General features: G+C 52.1%; 1 protein-coding gene and 1 long non-coding RNA gene across 3 annotated transcripts in view; one reads left to right on the top strand and one right to left on the bottom strand.

The window, feature by feature from the left end:
• Positions 1-547: 547 nt before the first annotated feature.
• Positions 548-7,500, bottom strand: LOC133226874 (uncharacterized). Of its 2 annotated transcripts, none has more exons than XR_009729647.1 (4): positions 7,179-7,500; positions 4,292-4,436; positions 2,836-2,969; positions 548-1,727 (listed from the first exon to the last, which is right to left on the bottom strand). It is a non-coding gene; the product is annotated as an uncharacterized LOC133226874 (long non-coding RNA). The 2 variants fall into 2 exon arrangements; XR_009729646.1 differs by having other exon boundaries at positions 549-1,708; positions 7,179-7,497.
• A 251-nt stretch (positions 7,501-7,751) lies between these two features.
• The window catches only part of DGAT2 (diacylglycerol O-acyltransferase 2), a 32,014-nt gene continuing 19,552 nt past the window's right edge, over positions 7,752-20,213 (top strand). Inside the window, exon 1 of the mRNA XM_061380905.1 lies at positions 7,752-7,837. Within this exon, the coding sequence (XP_061236889.1) occupies positions 7,798-7,837 (40 nt within the window). The 5' untranslated portion in view covers positions 7,752-7,797. The remainder of the gene's footprint in view (positions 7,838-20,213) is intronic.

Raw genomic sequence — 20,213 nt, forward strand, 5'->3', positions numbered from 1 at the left:
ATTTCAAATCCTGAAAGATGATGCTGTGAAAGTGCTGCACTCAATATGCCAGCAAATTTGGAAAACTCAGCAGTGGCCACAGGACTAGAAAAGGTCAGTTTTCATTCCAATCCCAAAGAAAGGCAATGCCAAAGAATGCTCAAACTACCGCACAATTGCACTCATCTCACACGCTAGTAAAGTAATGTTCAAAATTCTCCAAGCCAGGCTTCAGCAATATGTGAATCATGAACTTCCTGATGTTCAAGCTGGTTTTAGAAAAGGCAGAGGAACCAGAGATCAAATTGCCAACATCTGCTGGATCATGGAAAAAGCAAGAGAGTTCCAGAAAAACATCTATTTCTGCTTTATTGACTATGCCAAAGCCTTTGACTGTGTGGATCACAATAAACTGTGGAAAATTCTGAAAGAGATGGGACTACCGGACCACCTGATCTGCCTCTTGAGAAATTTCTTTGCAGGTCAGGAAGCAACAGTTAGAACTGGACATGGAACAACAGACTGGTTCCAAATAGGGAAAGGAGTACGTCAAGGCTGTATATTGTCACCCTGTTTATTTAACTTATACGGAGAGTACATCATGAGAAATGCTGGACTGGAAGAAACACAAGCTGAAATCAAGATTTCCAGGAGAAATATCAATAACCTCAGATATGCAGATGACACCACCCTTATGGCAGAAAGTGAAGAGGAACTCAAAAGCCTCTTGATGAAAGTGAAAGTGAAAAAGCTGGCTTAAAGTTCAACATTCAGAAAACAAAGATCATGGCATCTGGTCCCATCACTTCATGGGAAATAGATGGGGAAACAGTGGAAACAGTGTCAGACTTTATTTTTCTGGGCTCCAAAATCACTACAGATGGTGACTGCAGCCATGAAATTAAAAGACGCTTACTCCTTGGAAGGAAAGTTATGACCAACCTAGATAGCATATTTAAAAGCAGAGACATTACTTTGCCAACAAAGGTTCGTCTAGTCAAGGCTATGGTTTTTCCTGTGGTCATGTATGGATGTGAGAGTTGGACTGTGAAGAAGGCTGAGCGCCGAAGAATTGATGCTTTTGAACTGTGGTGTTGGAGAAGACTCTTGAGAGTCCCTTGGACTGCAAGGAGATCCAACCAGTCCATTCTGAAGGAGATCAGCCCTGGGATTTCTTTGGAAGGAATGATGCTAAAGCTGAAACTCCAGTACTTTGGCCACCTCATGCGAAGAGTTGACTCATTGGAAAAGACTCTGATGCTGGGAGGGATTGGGGGCAGGAGGAGAAGGGGATGACAGAGAATGAGATGGCTGGATGGCATCACTGACTTGATGGACATGAGTCTGAGTGAACTCCGGGAGTTGGTGATGGACAGGAAGGCCTGGCGTGCTATGATTCATGGGGTCGCAAAGAGTCGGACACGACTGAGCGACTGAACTGATCTGATACTTGTTTCAGGTACACAACACGATTTGATAATAAATATGTATATATTGTGAATAATCACCACAGTGAGTCTAGTTAGCATCCATCACCAAGCAGAGTAATTGTCTTTTAATGTGTTTATTTCTTCTCCCAGAACTCAGGTCCCCAGAGAGCAAGGACTGCACCCCCCAGATCAGCACAGGGCTAGGAGGGTCTCCAGAAAGGTGGACCAGACAAAGGGATAGATGGAAAAGCATTCACGAGGAACTCTCAGCGTGGGAAGATTTACCTCCCGCCCCTTCCCTGCAGGGAAAAAACGGTCCTAGGAGAGTTGAGTAAGAAACTTACAGACAGAATGTCGCAAGGGACACTTTCTGTACATATTGCAACAGGCATGCTAACAGGGGCAGGAGCTATTCTGAAGGCTGGTTCCCAAGGGTTTCAGGCCTACTCCTCTCTAGTTGGCTAGACTTGTCCCACAAGACAGGGCCAAAGGCCACTACTGAGCCCCCTCCCCCAGGTCTGCCATTAGAGTGGAGGTCAGTGCTCCCAGGTTCTGGTCTGAAACCTAAAGTTATCTCCAAGCATCTCTTTGTGCTTCAGCCCCAGCTCCATGTCACCAAGCCCTAGGGATTTTAAGGGCTCACCATCTCCCCAGACTTCCCTTCTAACCTCTCATCCACCACTACTTTAGCTCTGCCTGCATCCCTATCACCTCTCCTTCCTTCCCCTCCCTCTCTCCTTTCCTCCCTTCTTCCTTCTTTCTTCCTTCCAACCCTAGTCAAGTCCCTCCTGTGGGCCAGGCCCAGTGCTGGGCACTGAGACACAGAGAGCCCACTGATTCCATCTTTTCCCTCAAGTAGCATCTCCTGGGCAGGACAGGTGTGTAGACACTAACAGTTACAGATGCTTTGAGAGAAAGAAGCTAGGTCTGATGGGGACACAGGTGTGGAGAGGGCCCTCCTAGGCCCATGAACCTCCAGACCAACCCTCCACCTCTCTCCACCCTAAACTCTGCTGAGATTCTCTGCATAGACTGCATCGCTAGGCTCATCCACCCTCTGCTCATTGGGAAGTCCTGGCAGCAGATGGGAATGAGGAAGGGACAGAGAATAGCCTTGCTAGATCACTACAGGTTGTCTATGCCACAGCTTCCATCAGGCAGCCCTCGTCACACACCTCCCACCCCACCTGGCCTCCTCCCTTTGCCCTTCAGGCCACATGCTCCCACAACATCACTGGCCTTGGGGTGCCTCACCACACCTAGATTTTTTCCCTATATCTTGGCTACATCTTTGAAGATGGTCTTTATATTAAAATTCCCAAATTGCCCAGTTACAGATATGCTGTTTCCCATGGGGACTCTGACCAATACAGGGCAGAGATAGTCAGGAAGGGTACCATGGAGGTGACACAGAAGGTGTTCTTACCTGAACACTGATCCTTCTAAAGCCCAAACTGACCATATGTCATCCCTGCTAAAACACTTTATGGCTTCCCATTTCTCTGAGGACAAAGTGAAGACTCCTTAGCCTGGTACCAGAGACTGTACACCATTTGGCCCCTGAAGACCAAGAAGCATGTGGTGAAAATCACACAGACGGGGCATGATAGGGGTTTAGAAGGGGAGGGAGAGAGTCCCAAGAGGGAAGGAGCTCCGTGCCCCAAAGCAATCTTGCCTGGAAAATTCCTGGATGGGGAAAGAGGAGGAGGGTGGCATGTGGCACAGACCACCGGGCCATGCCAGGCCCTCTCCCTTTGCTATCACCTCTGTCCTTCAACCTTCCAAGTGAGCCCAGCACTGGAAATGAGTTTGACCCAGATAAGCACTAGCCTTGGGCTATGAGAACTGGCTCAAATCCCAGCCCCAGCTCTGACATCTGGCACACGCTTGGAGTCTCTGAGCCTGAGTTTTCCCAACTGCAAAATGGGATCAACCTCACAGGGCCATGAGAGCTTTAAGGAGGAAAAGTTTGGGAATTTACTTTCATCAAACAATTCCAGGGTTAGGGGTAGTTCCTCGCCACCTCCCCCCCGAGCCTTGTGAAGCCGAGAAAGCACATGGGCTTGTGGCTCAGGAAGTCTTGGATGTGAATCCCAGCTTTGCTATTTACTCACTGTCTCATCTTGGACAAGTCCCGTTACCTCCCTGCACCTCATTCACAAAGCGGGGTGATAATCACCCCCCGGCAGGGATGGTCCCACGTGGACTGGGTGAGCTCCCACAGGCCAGGGCCTGCCTGGAGCAGAGCGCTTGTAAGCGTTTGTTTCTGCTTTTCGCCCTGTGTCTCTCTTAGGACAGGTTTCCTCTCTGCCTTGCAAACCAGTCACTCACCTCCTCTGTGCAATGGAGGGGCTGAGGCTGCCATCACTGCTACGGGTCTCAGAGGAGCCCATATCCACCCCCTCACAAACCATAAAACTGCACCCATAATTCCTAATGGCAGCACAGCCTTGGTGACTGAAGAGGCGGGTGGGACGTACTACCTTTGGGGAAGCCCACCCTGGGCACATGGTTCAATAGCATCACTGATTCAATGGACATGAATTTGTGCAAATGCTGGGGGAGATAGTTGAGGACAGAGAAGCCTGGCATGCTGCAGTGCAAAGAGTCGGACATGACTTAGCAACTGAAGAAGAACAACAACCCTAGTCAAACTGGGATTTGTGGCTTGATTTGACCACTCCACCTGGGGTTTGGCCAAAGTGGGGAAAGCACTGGGATGGGAAATAATGAAGGAAAGGTTACCCAAGTCCTGGAGCCACCCTACCCACACATCAGCAGGAGAAGCAGGGCAGGCCATGAGGACAGGACTGGAGCAATGCTAGGATGTGTGGGGAGGGGCCAGGGGAAGTCAGTGCCTGGTATGAGGCCCCCATACTCACCTGGCGCAGCAAAGAATAGTCCCAGGACACAGAAAGCTGCCAAGAAACATCCTCTCTGGCTACTCTAATGCTGGGTCTGGTTTTCTATCCAAGTCAAAGCGGACCAAGCTGCTTACGCAGGTGCCTTGAGCATGGCAGCTGGGGGCTGTTGGGAAGGAGTTGTCACTCTGTGAGATGACCCAGAAGGAAGTGACTGCCCTTCTCAGCCCTCAGACTTGCCTTAGCATCCTTTGGTGAACATGTGTGCAAAGGGCCCAAACTGGCCCTAGTTTTATTGCCTTATCCCAAGTCCCCACGCACCCACACACCTGATCTTCCTAACCTTCCAGTCTAATCCAGGTGCTCTGCTCATAGCCCGCCTTTGGTCTGGTCCCAAGGATGAAGTCCAGGTAGGATTATAAGACCCCTCAAATCTGGTCCAGTCAATCTCTCCAGCCTTATCTCCTACTCCTCCCTGCCTGCATCCCCTTTCCAGCATCCTTCCTCCAGCCAATCAGGGTGCTCATGGTTCCCACCTCCAGGCCTCTGTTTCAGGCTGTAGCCTCTGCCCAAAGGCCTTCTCCTTCCTCTCTGCTAGGCAGAATTGTCCTCCTCAGCTCAGGCCCAGCAGCAAATGTCACCTCTCAACCTTCTTAATTACCATTCCCTCCTTTGACACAACCCCCACCCAGCTCATGGCACTTTGTTCATGACTCTGTTGTACTTACTCACTGGCCAGTCCACTACTGACTGAGCCACGAACCTGAGCCAGGCCTGCACTGGGCACAGAGTGATGATACTCCTGACGACCCTGGGAAAGCTCCTGGCTCAAGGAGATGGTGATAGAGCAGGAGAAAGGACTGAACTCGGCACAGCCTCCCACATGTCCGTGCACCACAGCCTGGCCGTCTTGCTGCAACCATTGGTTTTGGGACATAGCTCTGGGCTAGGGCTCCTCAAAGGCAAGGACTGTGTCTGATTACCCTCTGTGTCCCAGGGACAGCCAGGCCCAGGAAAGTGCATAGGAAAAAATGTGCTGAAGTAGATGAACTTGGGATCTGAAGGGGCTTTCATCTTGATCCAGTCTCACCATTTCAGTAGCTTACTTTCATAACATGGTGGTGACACCATTTTACATGCTGTGATTTCACTGGATCCTCAAATACTCAAGGGCAGTTGGCGAGCTAAGAACTTCCACTTTCGTCTCAGGATGCAGAAGATAAAACCGAGGCTGGCAAGGTGACTTGCCCAAGGAATTGCTGCAAGTCGGTGGGACAAGAAAGGCCAGCACGCAGGCCTCCTTGTTCCCAGCCCACACTCTGCCCCTTAGACCATACTATGAGGGAGCTGGGTGGGCCATGTGTTCCAGCCCAATACCTCCTCCACAGGAGACTTTTCTGGAGCAGGCACAAGCCATACACTGACTTGGGGTACCTCCAGGCCAGTAGGAGTCTTGCTTCCAAGGGGACCCAAAACACCGCTGGGGAGAGGATTGAAAGATTCATGGCATCTTCAGCATCCACCTTGCTGCACTGCTCTTTCACCAGAAATCCATCACATCTGATCCAACCTCCCAGCCTTCGCTGACCCCTATGTCTCCCACAAACCTGAAAGCTGCTAGCTTTCCCTCAGCTTCCTAAAAGGCACCAAGCTCTTTTCAGCATCAGAACCTCACCACCTGCTTGCTCTCTTTACCTGGAATGCTTTTCCTTCTATTCTTAGCCAACTCAAGCCTTAGGGTTCCATGACTTTTTTCTCAAGGTTTACTCCTGTAACCTTGAACAGGCTGAACAAATGGCAGGGTTTCTAGGTCCCATCAGTGGTGTTTGTCGCATGCTGTGCTGGCACTGCGACTTCTGACAAGAGATGGTAAAGACCTCAGCAGCAGAGATTCCCTCTCATCTTATGCCGTGAGCCCACACCTAGCTTCCTCAAGCTGACTCAAGGAACCCGTCTTTTCACTGACAAGCTTGTTCCCCTCACGCCTGCTCTTACCATCCATGTGCAGTAAGTCATTCCACTGTATTCCAGTCGATCTCCCCTCCTACACCTCTCTCCAGACCAGGCCTTCCCTCCATCCTTCCACCATCATCTGAGCTCAGGAATGGTTCTCTCTCACCTGGGTCCCTTCTGCAGCTTCCTCACTGCCCTCCTGGCCTCCAGTCTCTCCTCACACTTTGGCTGGAGGACTCTTAAAAACATATAAACACTCTCATCCCCCAACTCAAAGCTATCCCCGCCCTGATGTCTCACGGGTAGCAGTCAAGAACCTTCCTAAGATCTAGCTCCAGCATCATTTCCCATAGCTGTCTGAGCACCAGCCACTCCAGGTACCCTAACCCTGCCCCAAACATGCTGCCTTTTCTAAGAGTTTACGCCTTACCCTCACACCCTTTACAAAACTACTCATCAAAGGGCAACAAAAATAATTTTGGAAAACTTTCTATGTGCCTGGTACTATACTAGGCTATTTTTTAACTTTAAAAATTTTACTTCATTTAGTTCTCAAAGCACCTCACAAAATAAGTGTTATTCTTCCTATTGTACAGATATGGAACTGAGGTTCAAGAAAGGAAAGACCAGAACTGGCTCCGGGTCTATCTGATTCCATCTCTGTTGTGCAATAATCTCTCTGGAAAGTGCACCCAGCCTCCAGTCCCCAGCCCCCAGTCCAAGAAAAGGACCTCTCTCCTCTGGATCTATAGCCAGAGATTTCTCTCTTGGCCTAGCACTGCTGCCAGCTTCAGTGTGTGATTGCCTCTCACCAAGGAGAGCACCTCCCAGGGCAGGGCCAGGTGTGACTGGTTTGGGTCGCCAGCACGCAGCAGTATACAGTATACACGCTCTGTGAGGTTTAGACGGAAAGGTAGAGGCAACTTGAGGGATTTAGGAGCCTGGCCCTACCTACCTAATTCCTACTCAACCACCAATCAGAGGCGGGACCTCGGCATCCGTAGCCAAAGCGAAGCCCTGCGGAACGGAAAACACAAACCCCCGCCTGCCCCCCGCCCCAGGCCCGCACGTGCCGGGCCTCCCGGCCCACGTTCCTGCTGCCGGGCTGCACCAACCGCCGCGGGGGAGCGGCTAGGGGCGGGCACAGGGAGCAGCAGGAATAACCAAGCAGCCCCTCGCGAGGAGGACCCCGCGCCGCGGGCGGCGCAGCCGTGAGGAGCAAGAGTCCCCTACAGCCCTCCCGCGCCCAGCCGAGCCCGGCGCTCAGCCACCCCCACGGAGCTGAGGCTGCAGTGGTTGGAACGGCCGGCCCCGCCCCTGCCGCGTCGGCCCCGCCCCCTTGTGAGGTTACAAATTGCCGCGCTCGGAGCCGCGGGCGCAGTGGCCGTGGCCGTGGCCGTGGCCGAGGCTCCGCTTTCCGCCGGTGCTGCGGCCCGTCCCTCCGCACCCTCGGCCGTAGCGGTCCCCGCGCTCCCCTGCTCGGCGCGAAGCCCTGGCCCCGGCGGCCGGGGCATGGGCCAGGGGCGCGGGGTCTGGCGGCTTCCCGTGGGGCCCCGACCAGTACTGGCTTCGTCATGAAGACCCTCATAGCCGCCTACTCCGGGGTCCTGCGAGGTGAGCATCGGGCCCGGCTGCCCTGAGCGAGGGCTCTGATTAAGAAGCCATGCTGCCCCCTGAGGCCTCTGGGAGCGGGACTAAGGGTCTGGGAGATGAACTGTCACAGCCCAGGGTCTGCAGGGCTTTGCCGGCTTCCTCCTGGGGCCATGCAGCTGCGAGAGGGCTTTCAGGAAAGGAGGTGATGAAGGGCTCCAAGGTAGGCAGGAGTGTGTTGGTATAGTGGGAGTTTGTTGCTGGAGGGTGGGCCGCTCTGGCGGCTGAGGTCCCAACCCCTCTTTTCTTTTGGGAAGGCTTGCGGCCCCCTCCCCGACCACCACCCCCATTCTTCCCCCCTGCTCATCTGAGTCTGAGATGAGGTTAGAATAATGGTCTGATCCAGGCCACCTGGTAGTCATGTGGGCGCATTCTCCACCTTAGCACTCATCAATTTGGGGGACCTCTGTTACATCACTTCTTTTCTTCCAGCCTGTGAGATAGGATGTTACCTGAGAACTCCTCTCCAGCCCCCAGCACTGCTCCTGGCCCCTGGCAGTTCCCTCCATCCCTCCTCACCGGGTGGATCAAGCTGTGAGGCGCTGGATGGGGCAGGCCACCAGACAGGGAACATGCCTGCCTGGGACAGCTGTGCCCACACTGTCCTCTGCCCGCCACCCAGCCCAGGCTTGGGAGCCACTCAGCAGCGACTGTGAGCCTGGAATGCTTAGAAAATAGAACAAGAGGACCCTGGGTGCCCTTCAGTGTGGTCTGTGCTGCTGTTTCACCATGTGGAATTGAGGTCCTCCCTGAATCAGGGGCAGAGTTGAGATCAAACTCCACAGCTTTTCCTGCTCAAGGAAGAGCATCCCTTCCATGTCTCGCACCTCTCACCTATGCTTGGAGAAACTGAGGTGGGAGGAGGCATGACCTGCCCAAGGTTTCCCTAACAGGGCCTTGGCCAGGGGATTAAATACAAATCCAGGAGACTCTGGGACATCCTCACAGCTGCCCTGGTCTGTCTTGCTTGAGTCCTCCCTCCCTCCACCTAAAGCCTTTATTCAGCTTGCTGAACCTCTCCTACTTAGGATTTTTCTTTATTAACTAACAATAGCCTACTCCAACCCCTTCATTATAAAAATAAAACATACAAATCATTGGATTTCGAAAAACATGGAAAAACAGGAAGAAAATGAAAAGTTCCTGGTTAATTGACTATCCAAAGATAGTTTCCTAATAGCATTTTAGTATATTTCATTATAATTTTATCTGTATACATCATTTAGGTGAGATTGAGGGTATGATGTGGATATAGTTCTAAATCCTATTTTCTCCCTCTTGATGTTAAATTGTGAGTATTTCCTTCTGTTACTCCAAATCACTTATAGTATTCTAGGGGCTGCTGGGTAACCACCCTGAGCTGTACCACAGTTTAACTGTGTCCTAGGCATTGACCCTTTTCTCTGTGTGGCTGTTGGTGTGATTATCTGCCCCTCTTGGTCTGAGTGCCACTCACTGCCCTTGGAGAGGTACCTAGCTGCTATTGCCATCTTGGGTACATGCAGCCTGAGCTGTCCTGTGCACCCGGCCCGATAGCCTCTGACAGTCTCTGCTCTCACTTAAAAGTGCTTGTCCATTCACTGTGCCATTTAATGCCCATAACAGGGAAGGAAGGACCCTACCCATGTTCATGCTTTTAAAAATGCTTTTGTCTCCAGGCAATGAGATAGGGATGCTCTCTCTGGGGGTGGGCCTTCCTGGAGATACCCTTCCCTCATCTCTGCTATCCACAGAGGTGAGTTGTATCTTCCAGGAGCAGATAACCCTGACTTCCTCGTTTTTGACCTAGAATTTGTTATTTAGGAGGACTTCCAGTGAGTGATTTTGACCAAGTCATTTACTGTCCTTTCAGGAGCATGTCTCCATGTTTTAATCTGGTCTTGAAAACATTTGGAAAAAAAAAAAAAAAACTGGCTGCAAACAATTCTGTCATGGAATGTAGCAAGAGCTGGCATGTAATGCAAACCAATCACTTTAGCTGTCTGGGATTCTCTTTGGTGAAAGACTGGGTGGGAAAGGGAGGGAGCTGAAGCAAATCTTGTGTTATCTGGCATCTCCATTAGACCTGATTTCTACATCCTTGATCTTTGAAGACAATCCCCAGTGGCCTGGTTTTTACCTATAAAGTCTCATTGTTGGGAGGTGATGAACACTTTGTCAGTGGTGATATTTAAGGGGAGACCATGGCTTCTGTGAAGGGAAGACCTGTGATGGGTGAGATTGAAATAGATACCTTGGTGTCTGGTTTCCTGGGCAAAAAAAAGCCAGCTGTGGGGGCAGGTGGGTGTGTGCTGCGTGTGTGCTGGGAGTTTGTGCAGGAGACAGGAGTCTCTGTTGGTATTTTCTAATATCTGAAGGATTTATCTGTACCAGGGGTGGAAGGTGCAGAGTTATTCTTATTTGCATCCTTGGCCTTTGCCCCCTGGGTTTAAGGCCCTTCCGATCAGAGCCCTCTGATGCCTGCCTGAATGAATACCCAGGGTTCACCACAGGACCCAGCACGAAATGGTGGCAGCTTCAGTAAAATTATGAACTGATTTGTTCTGCGTGGCCCCGCAAAAGCAAGGCCAGGAACAGGGCTGGAATTTCGGGAGGTGGGGGGTGCAGATTTGATATAATGGAGGAATGCTTTCTGACAGCCACTGCAACAGGTTTGGTGTGGGTGGGGTGGAGCTCCCCATCACTGGGAGTGTGCAAGCAGGAGCTTAGTAGGAGGTGAAACTAAGAGGCTGGATTGTTGGAGGGTTGACACCTAACTCAGTTCTAAATCGCAGGATGAGAACATGATTTTCATATTCCCCTCCCCCCAATTCTATATAGCTTTCCCCCTCCCCTACACCACTTCCCCAAATGCACAAATACCACTTTGGGGTTCTCCGTGCTACTGAGGGCTCTTCTGGGCTGGGAAAGGAGGGCCAAGAGTAGAATTTTATTAGCAGACTTGGTGACTCAGTGGCCAGTGTGGAAATCCTGCCCCACCCCCATCCTCCCACCCCTGAGTTCTCCAGCAGGTACTTGAGTCATAAAATCACAGCTCTCTGGCAGTGCTGGGTCAGGGGCAGCTCTCACATTGCAGATGGAACACTGAGGGCCCCGGAAAGAAGAGACTAGACCAGGGTTACCAACGCCAGGGTTAGAACCCAGATCCACCTCCCAGTCACTGGCTTCCTTAAACTAAGAGAGAAGTGTGGTGAAGCCGTGGGGGTGGAGTGCAGGGTTCTGGCCACTGCAGGTGCTCATTTCCTGATTGAGTGAAGGTTTTTCTGGGACCATGATGGGGCTGGCAGATCACCCCTTCTTGTGCACTTTCAAGAAGATGTCCCAACTTGCCTTGATGAGTAGATGCACCATGAACCCTGGAACTCTGAGGCCAGGGGAACAGCCAGTTGCCTTCATTGTATTCCAAACCTTCCAAACTCCTCCTTGTAGCTGTGGAACCCCCTGTGAGCAGCCCTCACTCCCCTGCTTCCATGTCCTGCTCCAGAACGGCTGGGGTCTTCCTGTTTCCCCAGGATTCCCATCAGTTCAGTCCTACCTCAGGGCCTTTGCATTGGCTGTCTTCTGCCCAGGTCACTGCATGGCTGTCTTTGAACCATTCAGTCCCCTTTTGGAGGCCTTCTCTGACCATACCATCTGGAGAACTGTCCCGTCCTGTTGTACTTTTATAGCCCTTCTCATTAGCTAAGTTCTCAGGTGTACTTTTCTGTCTAGATGATGGTCTGCCCCGCAAGAATGTCAGCCCCTTCGGAACAGGACCTCTGTCTGTCTCCCTCAGTGTTTGTCCCAGCGTTGAGTGCAGTGCCTGGAGTATAGCAGGTGCTCCGTAAATATTTGTTGAATGAATGAATCATTAATGGGACTTCAACCCTCCCGAGTGCTGCTCCTTCCTCTTGGCAAGGAGCCCTGCTTTTTGCTTCGGTGCGAGTCCTCAGTGCTGCCTCTGGCCTCCTCTGTGCCCACCTGTGCTAGGTGCTGGGCCTGCAGCTATTCCCTGCTCTGGAGGCTCCACGGTCTCAAGGAGCTGGCTCCAGGGCTGATCGCCAGGGGCAGGGGGTGCTCACCACAGTCCCCCTTGTTGCTTCTAGGGCTTAGGAGCCAGAGAGGATTTCAGCCCTGGCTCCCCTCAAGGACCTGGCTGGGTTTCTCTCTTCTCCTCTGAGGATCTCATTCCCCCTCAGTGGAAAATAGGATCAGAAACTCTCAGACTGTCAAGGATGCAAGGGTTTTGGTTATCACGAATGGAAAATGCTTTGTAAACAAACTTGTGACTCGCCTGTTAGTCCTTGTCACTCATTTTATGTGACACATGCAACAGTCGTCGACATTGTGACGAGTGGCAGACTGCCTGGGGCATCCAGGAAGGCTTCTCACAGTGGGGACTCGGGCACAGGCCTTCAGTTTATTGGTGGCTCACCTGTGTGTGTCAGACTCTGCCACACACATGTCAATCCCTGGTCCCTACCTTTAAGGAAGTGAGACTAGGGGGATGACAATGCAGATGATCCACGCAGTGACGGGGGAGGAAGCATGGGGAACTGAGGAGGCCTGGAAGTGAGGGTTTGGCAGCTAAATCATCCTGGCATCACGGAGGGCTTCCTGGAAGAGGTGACAATCAATCCGGATATTGAAAAATGAACCAATGTTACTGGTTCAGTGTTACTGGTTCAGAGACTATCAAGAACCTTCAGGTAGAGGGACCAGCATAAATAGAGGCATGAGATTTGGGTGGGAGGGAAAGTCTGATGGCAGGACCTCTGGGCTACTAACCTGAGCTGAGGTCCCAATGTGCTTAGAGATAAGGGAGACAAAAGATGCTGTATCCAGGCAGCGGCTGGCTTGCCTATGCACTTTGCAGGGGTTGTTGGTGGAGATTTGAGAGCTGGGAAAGGAGCCTGGTGCAGGCAGTGTCTTGGCCTATACCACTTCTGGAACCTCCTGGGTGTGGAGCTGCTGCTGGCAGTTTTGAGGACTTGGGGCTAGGAGTCTCAGTCTCTTCATCTGTAAAATGAGAAAATGCATGATGACAGTATCTGCCCAGGTTATGGTACAGACCCAAGGAAGCTGAAGCCACACACCCTTTGGGCAAATTGACAGAAGCAAGGAATGTGAATTCATTTTACTATTAGAGCAGATCTAGAGGCCGGAAGGCTCACTCTGCATCTCCTTCCTATGTGACCTTGGGCATGACCCTCCCTCTTAGGGCCTCAGCTTCATCTGTACAGTAAGAATGAACCTGGGTTCATTCCAGCTCTGTTGCAGAAATGTGATTCTCGTCATGCCCTGGACTGCTATGGGATCCAGGGGCCAACCTCCTCCTCATTTGTGTCCTCAGCTTGTCCTTGTGAAAATGGGCTCCTGTCCTACTTGGGGCCCAGGTACATGCCTGAGAAAACCTAGCTCCCCACACTTGCTCATGTACCGTGATAAGGACCTATTTTGAGGACCTTCGAGGTCCTATGGTGGTGACATACCCGCAAGCTAGTGGTGTTGCCATGGCAACCCCTCCCACTTCAGTAGCTATTCTTTTAATGTGTCAGAAGATGGGGGTAGCGAAAGCAGAACTTTAGGGTCCTCAGCAGTCACCTCCAGGGTCCCCGTCACAGTTTCAGAGTCTCAGGAACACGGCGTTCTAAGAGCCCCACTTCCTTGACCTCACTCCCAGGTGCATGAAAACCAGTACTTGAAAATCCAGGCCTCTGGAGCAGCCCAAGGAGGGGCTTGTAGTCTCTTTAGGGGGATCTTCTGTGGATAATAATTCATTAGTCAATCTAAGTTGTCAAGACCTCAGATTTCAACTAATCTAACCCATACCTCTAATAATGCCACTGGGAAACAGACCTAGAGAGGAGAGGAGAAGGAGGCCCAATCCCAGTATATCTGTAGATACTTAGGATGCCTGGCTTCCCGCCAGGATGCTCTGTGGGGGGCCCTGAGGATCAACTGAGGAATCCACTGAGTCCTGCAGGGTCCTGATGGGCAAGCCAGGAGCTTCCCAGTGAGCACACCAACTACAGCAGTGTGTATCGGCTTCCCATTTGGGCCAGATGTCCCAGTGGGCCCTGCTTTAAGGACACTTAATTTTCTTTAAGGTTACTTGATTAAACACCTAACCCTTAAAGGGGAGATTATTAGTCTTTCCAGAGAAGAAATCACCAGCATATTGGGATCAGGTGAACAGCTGGTGAGTTGCTTCAGAGCCCATACACTGTCTGAAGTTGGTGGAGGGCATGGGAGGAGTGGGCAGCAATCTTCCCTGCTGTCAGGGTGGAGCCTGGTCCATCATCTATGTTCTTGGGACTCCTCGGCCTGGCATTTCCAGTCCTCCATGGCTCCCCCTGCACATTCTCGACTAGCCTCACCCATTCACATGGCCTGGTTGAACTGCTTGCAGTTAATTCCTTAACCTTGTACCCTTTATCCCTTCCAGTCCTTTGCCAGTGCTGTCTGCTGGACTCCAGGACCTGGGTTCCTGGCCCTGTGCCTCCCTTCGGTCAGCCTGGCAAACTTACTCATCCTCTTCCTCTCACCTGATGCAGTCCTGAGAGCATCCTCTGGGCCAGTTGGGCACCTCTTGTGGACTCCTCAGCCATGACCTACCCTCTGTGCCTGATTGTTCACAGCCCTGTCTCCCCCAGCCATAGCTGAGGTGGGCAGCCCCAGGGCAGAGCTCTGCCTCCCACAGAAGCCCAAGAAGCAGAGGAGAGGCAGGGGCTGGCAGTTCCTATCCTAGGGCAACACTTAGCCTGGCCTGTAAAGGCTACTTGGAAAGTACTTGCTGAATGAATGTTAACGTTCAGCCTCCACTCTTCTCTGCCTCCCTCTGGAATCTTGCACTTTTGCCCCTAGCCTTGAAGATGTGGCATTTATTTGGCACTTGGCCTGGCTTCCTGGACCTCAAGGGGTCTCCCGGGAGTCAGAATGTCCATCTCTCTGCCTCGATGCAGCCTCATGCCCGTCCCTTTGCAGAAGCTTGGGGCAACTTCCTCACTGTCCACTTGGAAGCTGCCAGACCAGGGCAGAGCTTCGGTCTGGCTGGGCCCACGTGTGGCATCTTTGAAGCTGGGGAATGTGAGCAGGATGACGTCCCCACTCAGGAGCCCCTGGCAGCTGTCCACAGCTCTGCGACCTCACTGGCACCTTTCTAGCTCTCTAATAGACATGCCACATGCTGTTTGTCTCTTTTCCATAGGTTGGATTCCTCCCAACAACTGCTGCATCCCAGCGAAGGAGGATGCTGAGTCTTAGATGGGGAAATGACTTTCAGGGTCTCACCGTAAATGATAGAGCCAGGGTTTGAATCCTAAGTGTACTGACGCCGGCGCCTCTGCTCCAAGACAGGACAGGGGTTATTACACCCATGTGTCAGGCGAGGAAACCCAGGCTTACTTGGTAATTATCCCGCATTCACACAGGTCTTGACTTTTATGACGCTTCTGTCTGTTGTTTAATTCTCACAAGAATCTAGCGAGGTGGGTATTAGCCCCACTGGGCAGATGAGGAAACTGAGGCTTGCATGGGAAGTGACTCACCAGGGCTACACTCCTGCAAGTTGGAGGCCAGGTTCTCTGGACGCCCATCTTCCTTAGCTTCTCTAGGCTGGCGACCTGCTTCCCAGGATGCCAGTAGCAAAGGAGAGTAGGGAGGCAGCGTGGGCCACCCGGAGGCCTGACCTGGGAATCTCACGTGTGCCTCTACCTCCATGTGGAGGGAAGTCAGCCTTGCTCAGAGCTGAGGACCCTCTTGTCTCTCCCTCTAGCTTATTGCCCCAAATTTTGTTTCCTTATAGCTCTCATCACTGCCTGATGTTACATCCTACATTTATGTGTAGGTGCTTTGTCTCTCCCTCAGCAGAATCTAAGCCCACTAATAGGTGAGACTCGACCTGCTGTGTTCACTGCTATTTCCCCAGGGGCTGGTAATAGTACTGGGCACCTCAAAAGTGCTCCAGGCTCATCCCTCCCCACCCACCTCCTCCAGGAGGCCACTTTTGGCTGCTTGAGCCCTGTCCCCATCATCTGTCTTGGGTTAATGTGAACCCCCATTCCTGGGTCGTTGAACATTCTGGCCTCTGGCTTGCCTCTCTGTAACTCCCTCTGGGTCTCTGTTCTGGCCGGCACCCCCACCCCAGTGCCCACTTTCCTCCTTTTTGCCTCCCAGATCTCATCTTCTGGGCCCTGCTGATGCCTCACCGCCTCCCTGGAGCCACCCCCCTGCTGCTTCCCCACTCTGCTCCCTCTCCTCTTAACACATAACCTCGTGGTCACACACATCTTGAAACACTGTGGTTGCTCATCAATCCCCTCCCGCTCTGGTCAGTGGTAGACGCCATGATGAGAGCTAATCACCTAACACGTGTCAGTCACGCAACAGGTGCCAAAAGGACCTTATGTGCATTTTTTTTTAATCTTCCCAACCACCCTGAGGGATATTCTCATCCTCACTTTATGTCTTCTGTTTTGTTTGGCTGCACTGGGTGTTCGTTGCAGCAGGTGAGCTCTCTAATTGTGGCATGCAGGCTTAGTTGCCCTGTGGCAGGTGGAATCTTAGTTCCCCGACCTATGCCCTTGCATTGGAAGGCAGATTCTTAGCCACTGGACAGCCAGGGAAGTCCCCTTATCCTCACTTTAGAGATGAGAAACTAAAGCTGAGTAAAGCTAAGTGACTAACTAGCCCTAGGTCACAGAGCCATCAGGGGCAGGGCTGGCCCAACACCCTTTCTCAGATTATGGGGACTGGGGCTCAGACCCTGCCCTCTCAGACCAGTATGAGAGGAAACCCGGGCTTTATCAGTCCTGGGTGCGGCCTGGTCAATTTGCTAACAGATGATGGGCAAAGAAGCGTTCCACACCCGACCTGGGCCGGGGACTAGAGGTGTTTGGCTCTACTATATGGGCAGCTTCAGCTTAGCTCTTGCAGCAGCTTCTCAACCTGTGGGAGCATGTGGGTGAGGGTTCACATTCCTTGCATAGCCAGTCTACAGGAGAATGGCCCCGTGAAACTTGGGACATGGTTGAGGCAGAGAGGCAGCCCTCCCTTCCCCGGGGTGTATTCCTGAGATCGGGATGTGGACTGGCTGGTGTAGTGAGGACCAGCCCTCAGGAGCTTGGCATCATGGAAATGGCAAGGGTCTCAAAGCTCGAATGCCTGCCTTGAGTCCTGCCTGACTCCTGTAGACCATGACCTCAAAACAAGTGGTTGAACCTCTTTTGGCCTCACTTTGCCTCAGTTTCCATCTCTGTGAAATGAGGCTGCCCCTCCCTGCCTGTCTACCTTCCCAGAGAATGCTGTGGGACAGGGAAGCCCCATATAGACATGGGGGCAGGGGGCTTTTCTCTGGGGGTGAGAGAGCTTCTCTGGGCTTCTCTCTCACAGCTCTACTCCCTCTGTCCTTCCAAATCCAGGAGCTGGGTAAAATAAATGGTGAATCAGTGGTGCCCTGGAGCAGCTGTTTGGATTGGTTACTGAAAACTTCTCTTCATAGAACAAGTCAAGTTATTCTATTACTGCCTTATCTTTCTTCATGAAAAAAAGATATCTGTAGGAAGTGGGTTCTGCTCTTATCATGTCGAGGTTAGGGGGAACGCATGCTCAAAGAAGGAAAGAAAGACTCACTCCCCCACCCATTACTCCATCTCTGGGGTCCTCAGTGGTAAGCCTGGAGGCCTTCCTGTGTGGCAACTCAGTTGCAACTTGAGCATCCTGGCCTTCAGCTGCCTCTGGGACTTACAGGTTTGTTCATTCATGCAGTAAACCTCTATGAGCTCCTTTTCTTGTCGGTCTGACTGGGCTCTGGGCACATGAATGAATCAGGTACCGTCCTTGGAACTTAAGAGATGCTGCCTGAGGAGGATGGCCAAGGAGGTAGATACTGGCTTCAGTGGACTGATGCTGAGATAACGTGTAGAGTTCAGTGTGCCAGCAAAGGCTGGGGAGGGGTAGCAAGGGAGCAGGTTGGAGCTGAGATTTGGCCAAATGTTGAGGCTGCCTGCCAGCCCCACCTAGGACTGTGGACAGTTGGGTATGAAGGTGGTGGCAGTGTTGGCATCTGATTGCAGCACTGGCATCCACACCAGCCACCACTGAGGCAGAAGAGATGCTGACAGCTGAGTGGTGAGGGCTGGACCTGGGAGTGCCCAGCTGAAGCCTTGCTTCCCATCTGCCGAGCAACTGTACTAGGGCTGTTACAAGGTGGTGAGCATCTAGGTGGTGTCTTCAGGAGGGTGGGCACTGGGGTCGAAGCAGTCAAAGAGATCATAGAAGTCATCTTCCCACCACCATTTATATATGGGGAGCCAAAGCCCAGACAGGGGAAGCAACTTGGCCAAGAGGACACAATGATACAACTCGGACAAGAACCCCCAGGCCTGCCACCACTTAATGTACTGCGCAAGGTGCCTGCCCCTCACCTGCCCCTCTGGAGGAATATAGGCCATGCATTTCTCCTGTCCCCTCCCAGCCTTCCCCCACTTTCTTTTGGGGAGAAGAGAGAAGGAACTTGGGGAGACCAGCACAGGAACAGAACGCTGGCCTAGAAGTTAGTCTTGAATTGAATCCAGTTTTGCCACCCTCTAGTCAAGTGACCTTGGCTATATCACTTCCTCAAGCCTTTCTCACCATCAAAATGGCAATGATGATGCCAAACTCACAGGGCTGGTGAGAAACCAGAGTTCCTGAGGAAGTACATCGGAAGCTCCAAAGCTGCCTGTCACCCAGCCCTGCAGAGAGCCAAGGTGGAGGATGGGGGCCTGAGGAATGGCCAGAGCAGAGATCTGCTCTTTCTTTTGCTCAGCAAACCTTGCTGAGTGTTGACTCTAGGCCAGACTCTGAGAGGCCACTGGGTGGATCAGACTCAGGCCCTTGGGCAGCTCCTAATGTGATGAGAGTGAGCTTGTAATCAGCAGCTGGTACAAGGTGAGGGGCTGTGGGAGCCTAAAAGGAAGATTCCCTTCCTCTCTTATTTCTCTCTTTTGCTGGCCTCTCCCACCTTCATCTGCTGACAGGTTCTCTCCAAGATCAGTGGGGGCTGGTGAGATGGCTCCAGACAGTTCCACACTTGCATGGCCTTACAGTCAATAATCCCAAAGAAGGAAAGCCCACCTCTCTGAAGGCTTACCTATTTGGGTTTTGAAGGACAAGCTGCTTTATCTCATCAGGGGGGTCATCAGGTGGACAAGGCAAGCAGCAGCTTTCTAGGCAAGGGAGCAATGACTGGGGCTATGGGGCTATGGGAACCCTTCAGGCCGCTTTTCTATGTGGATAATCTGCTGAACAAGACATTTTGCATTTCCTGCACCCTGACGTTATATCTAATTGCAAGAGACCTGAAATAACAGATGGATTTGGATTAGGAAACAAGAATTTTTCATTTGTTTCAGTGGGGGATATGTCACCAACATGGACTTACTGTGTGCACCCCCACCCCCAAAGCAGGAGAGCTCCATGTCGTGAGTGCGGCCAGTTGGTTGGCCCTGACCCAACAGCAGAGGCTAGACAGCAAGTCCTTTCCTCAAGCACTCTTCACAGTCCTGTTCACAGTAGGAAGTGGTCAAGTGAGATTATGTCTGATGCCCTTCCTTCCATCACCCTTTTTCTCCAGCCCAGTAGAAAGTGGAGGCCCCCAGCTCCTCCTTGCACACTCCCCACCCCAAACTTACCCTACCTGAGACTTTGGACTAAGCAGATCTCAGTTCAGTAAATCCAGGCTGGGGCCCTGCATTTCTAAACAGCTCCCAGGGTGGACTCTGAGTAGGGAGGTGCTGGAGAACATTCTATCCTCTCTGCAGCCAAGGTGCCTTGCCTGCTCCAGACCTAGGGCAAGGGACTCACTTGCCATGACCCCTGCTTGCCTTCACTCCACACAGCTAGGAGGAAGAGCCAGCAGCTAGGGGTCCCTTCCCTAGCTTCACTTCCCTCCCTCCTGTACTCACCCAGGACTCTCTCCTCACTTCTGAGCACAGACCACCCTTGGACTTGCTGTGTCCCATGGGTAGAGCCCTTTGTATTTGGCATCTGCTATGCCCTGAATCCAGGTCCCAGCCCTGGCTGGGTAGCCCTGGTCAACTCAGTGCTCCTCTCCTCGGCCTCCCAGAGGTCCAGATGGACTGTACCAGAGGACCCCAGAGGGCTCTCAGGCTCCAGGATGGAGTGTTGAGAAAGGGTGGAGGTGGAAAGGGCTGTGATGGAGGATATATATGTTGAGAGCAGAGGAATGTCATGTGCCAGACCTCTGGAGTTCCTGTGCGGACCAGCCTCTTCATTTGCTTTGGTGAGTTCACACACCACCACCTCCACCCCAGGTATGGTTGCTCCTGAGTACCCAGTATGTGCTGTGTCTTGGACG

The sequence above is a fragment of the Bos javanicus genome, chromosome 15 (genome assembly GCF_032452875.1).
Source record: "Bos javanicus breed banteng chromosome 15, ARS-OSU_banteng_1.0, whole genome shotgun sequence".
NCBI lineage: Eukaryota > Metazoa > Chordata > Mammalia > Artiodactyla > Bovidae > Bos > Bos javanicus.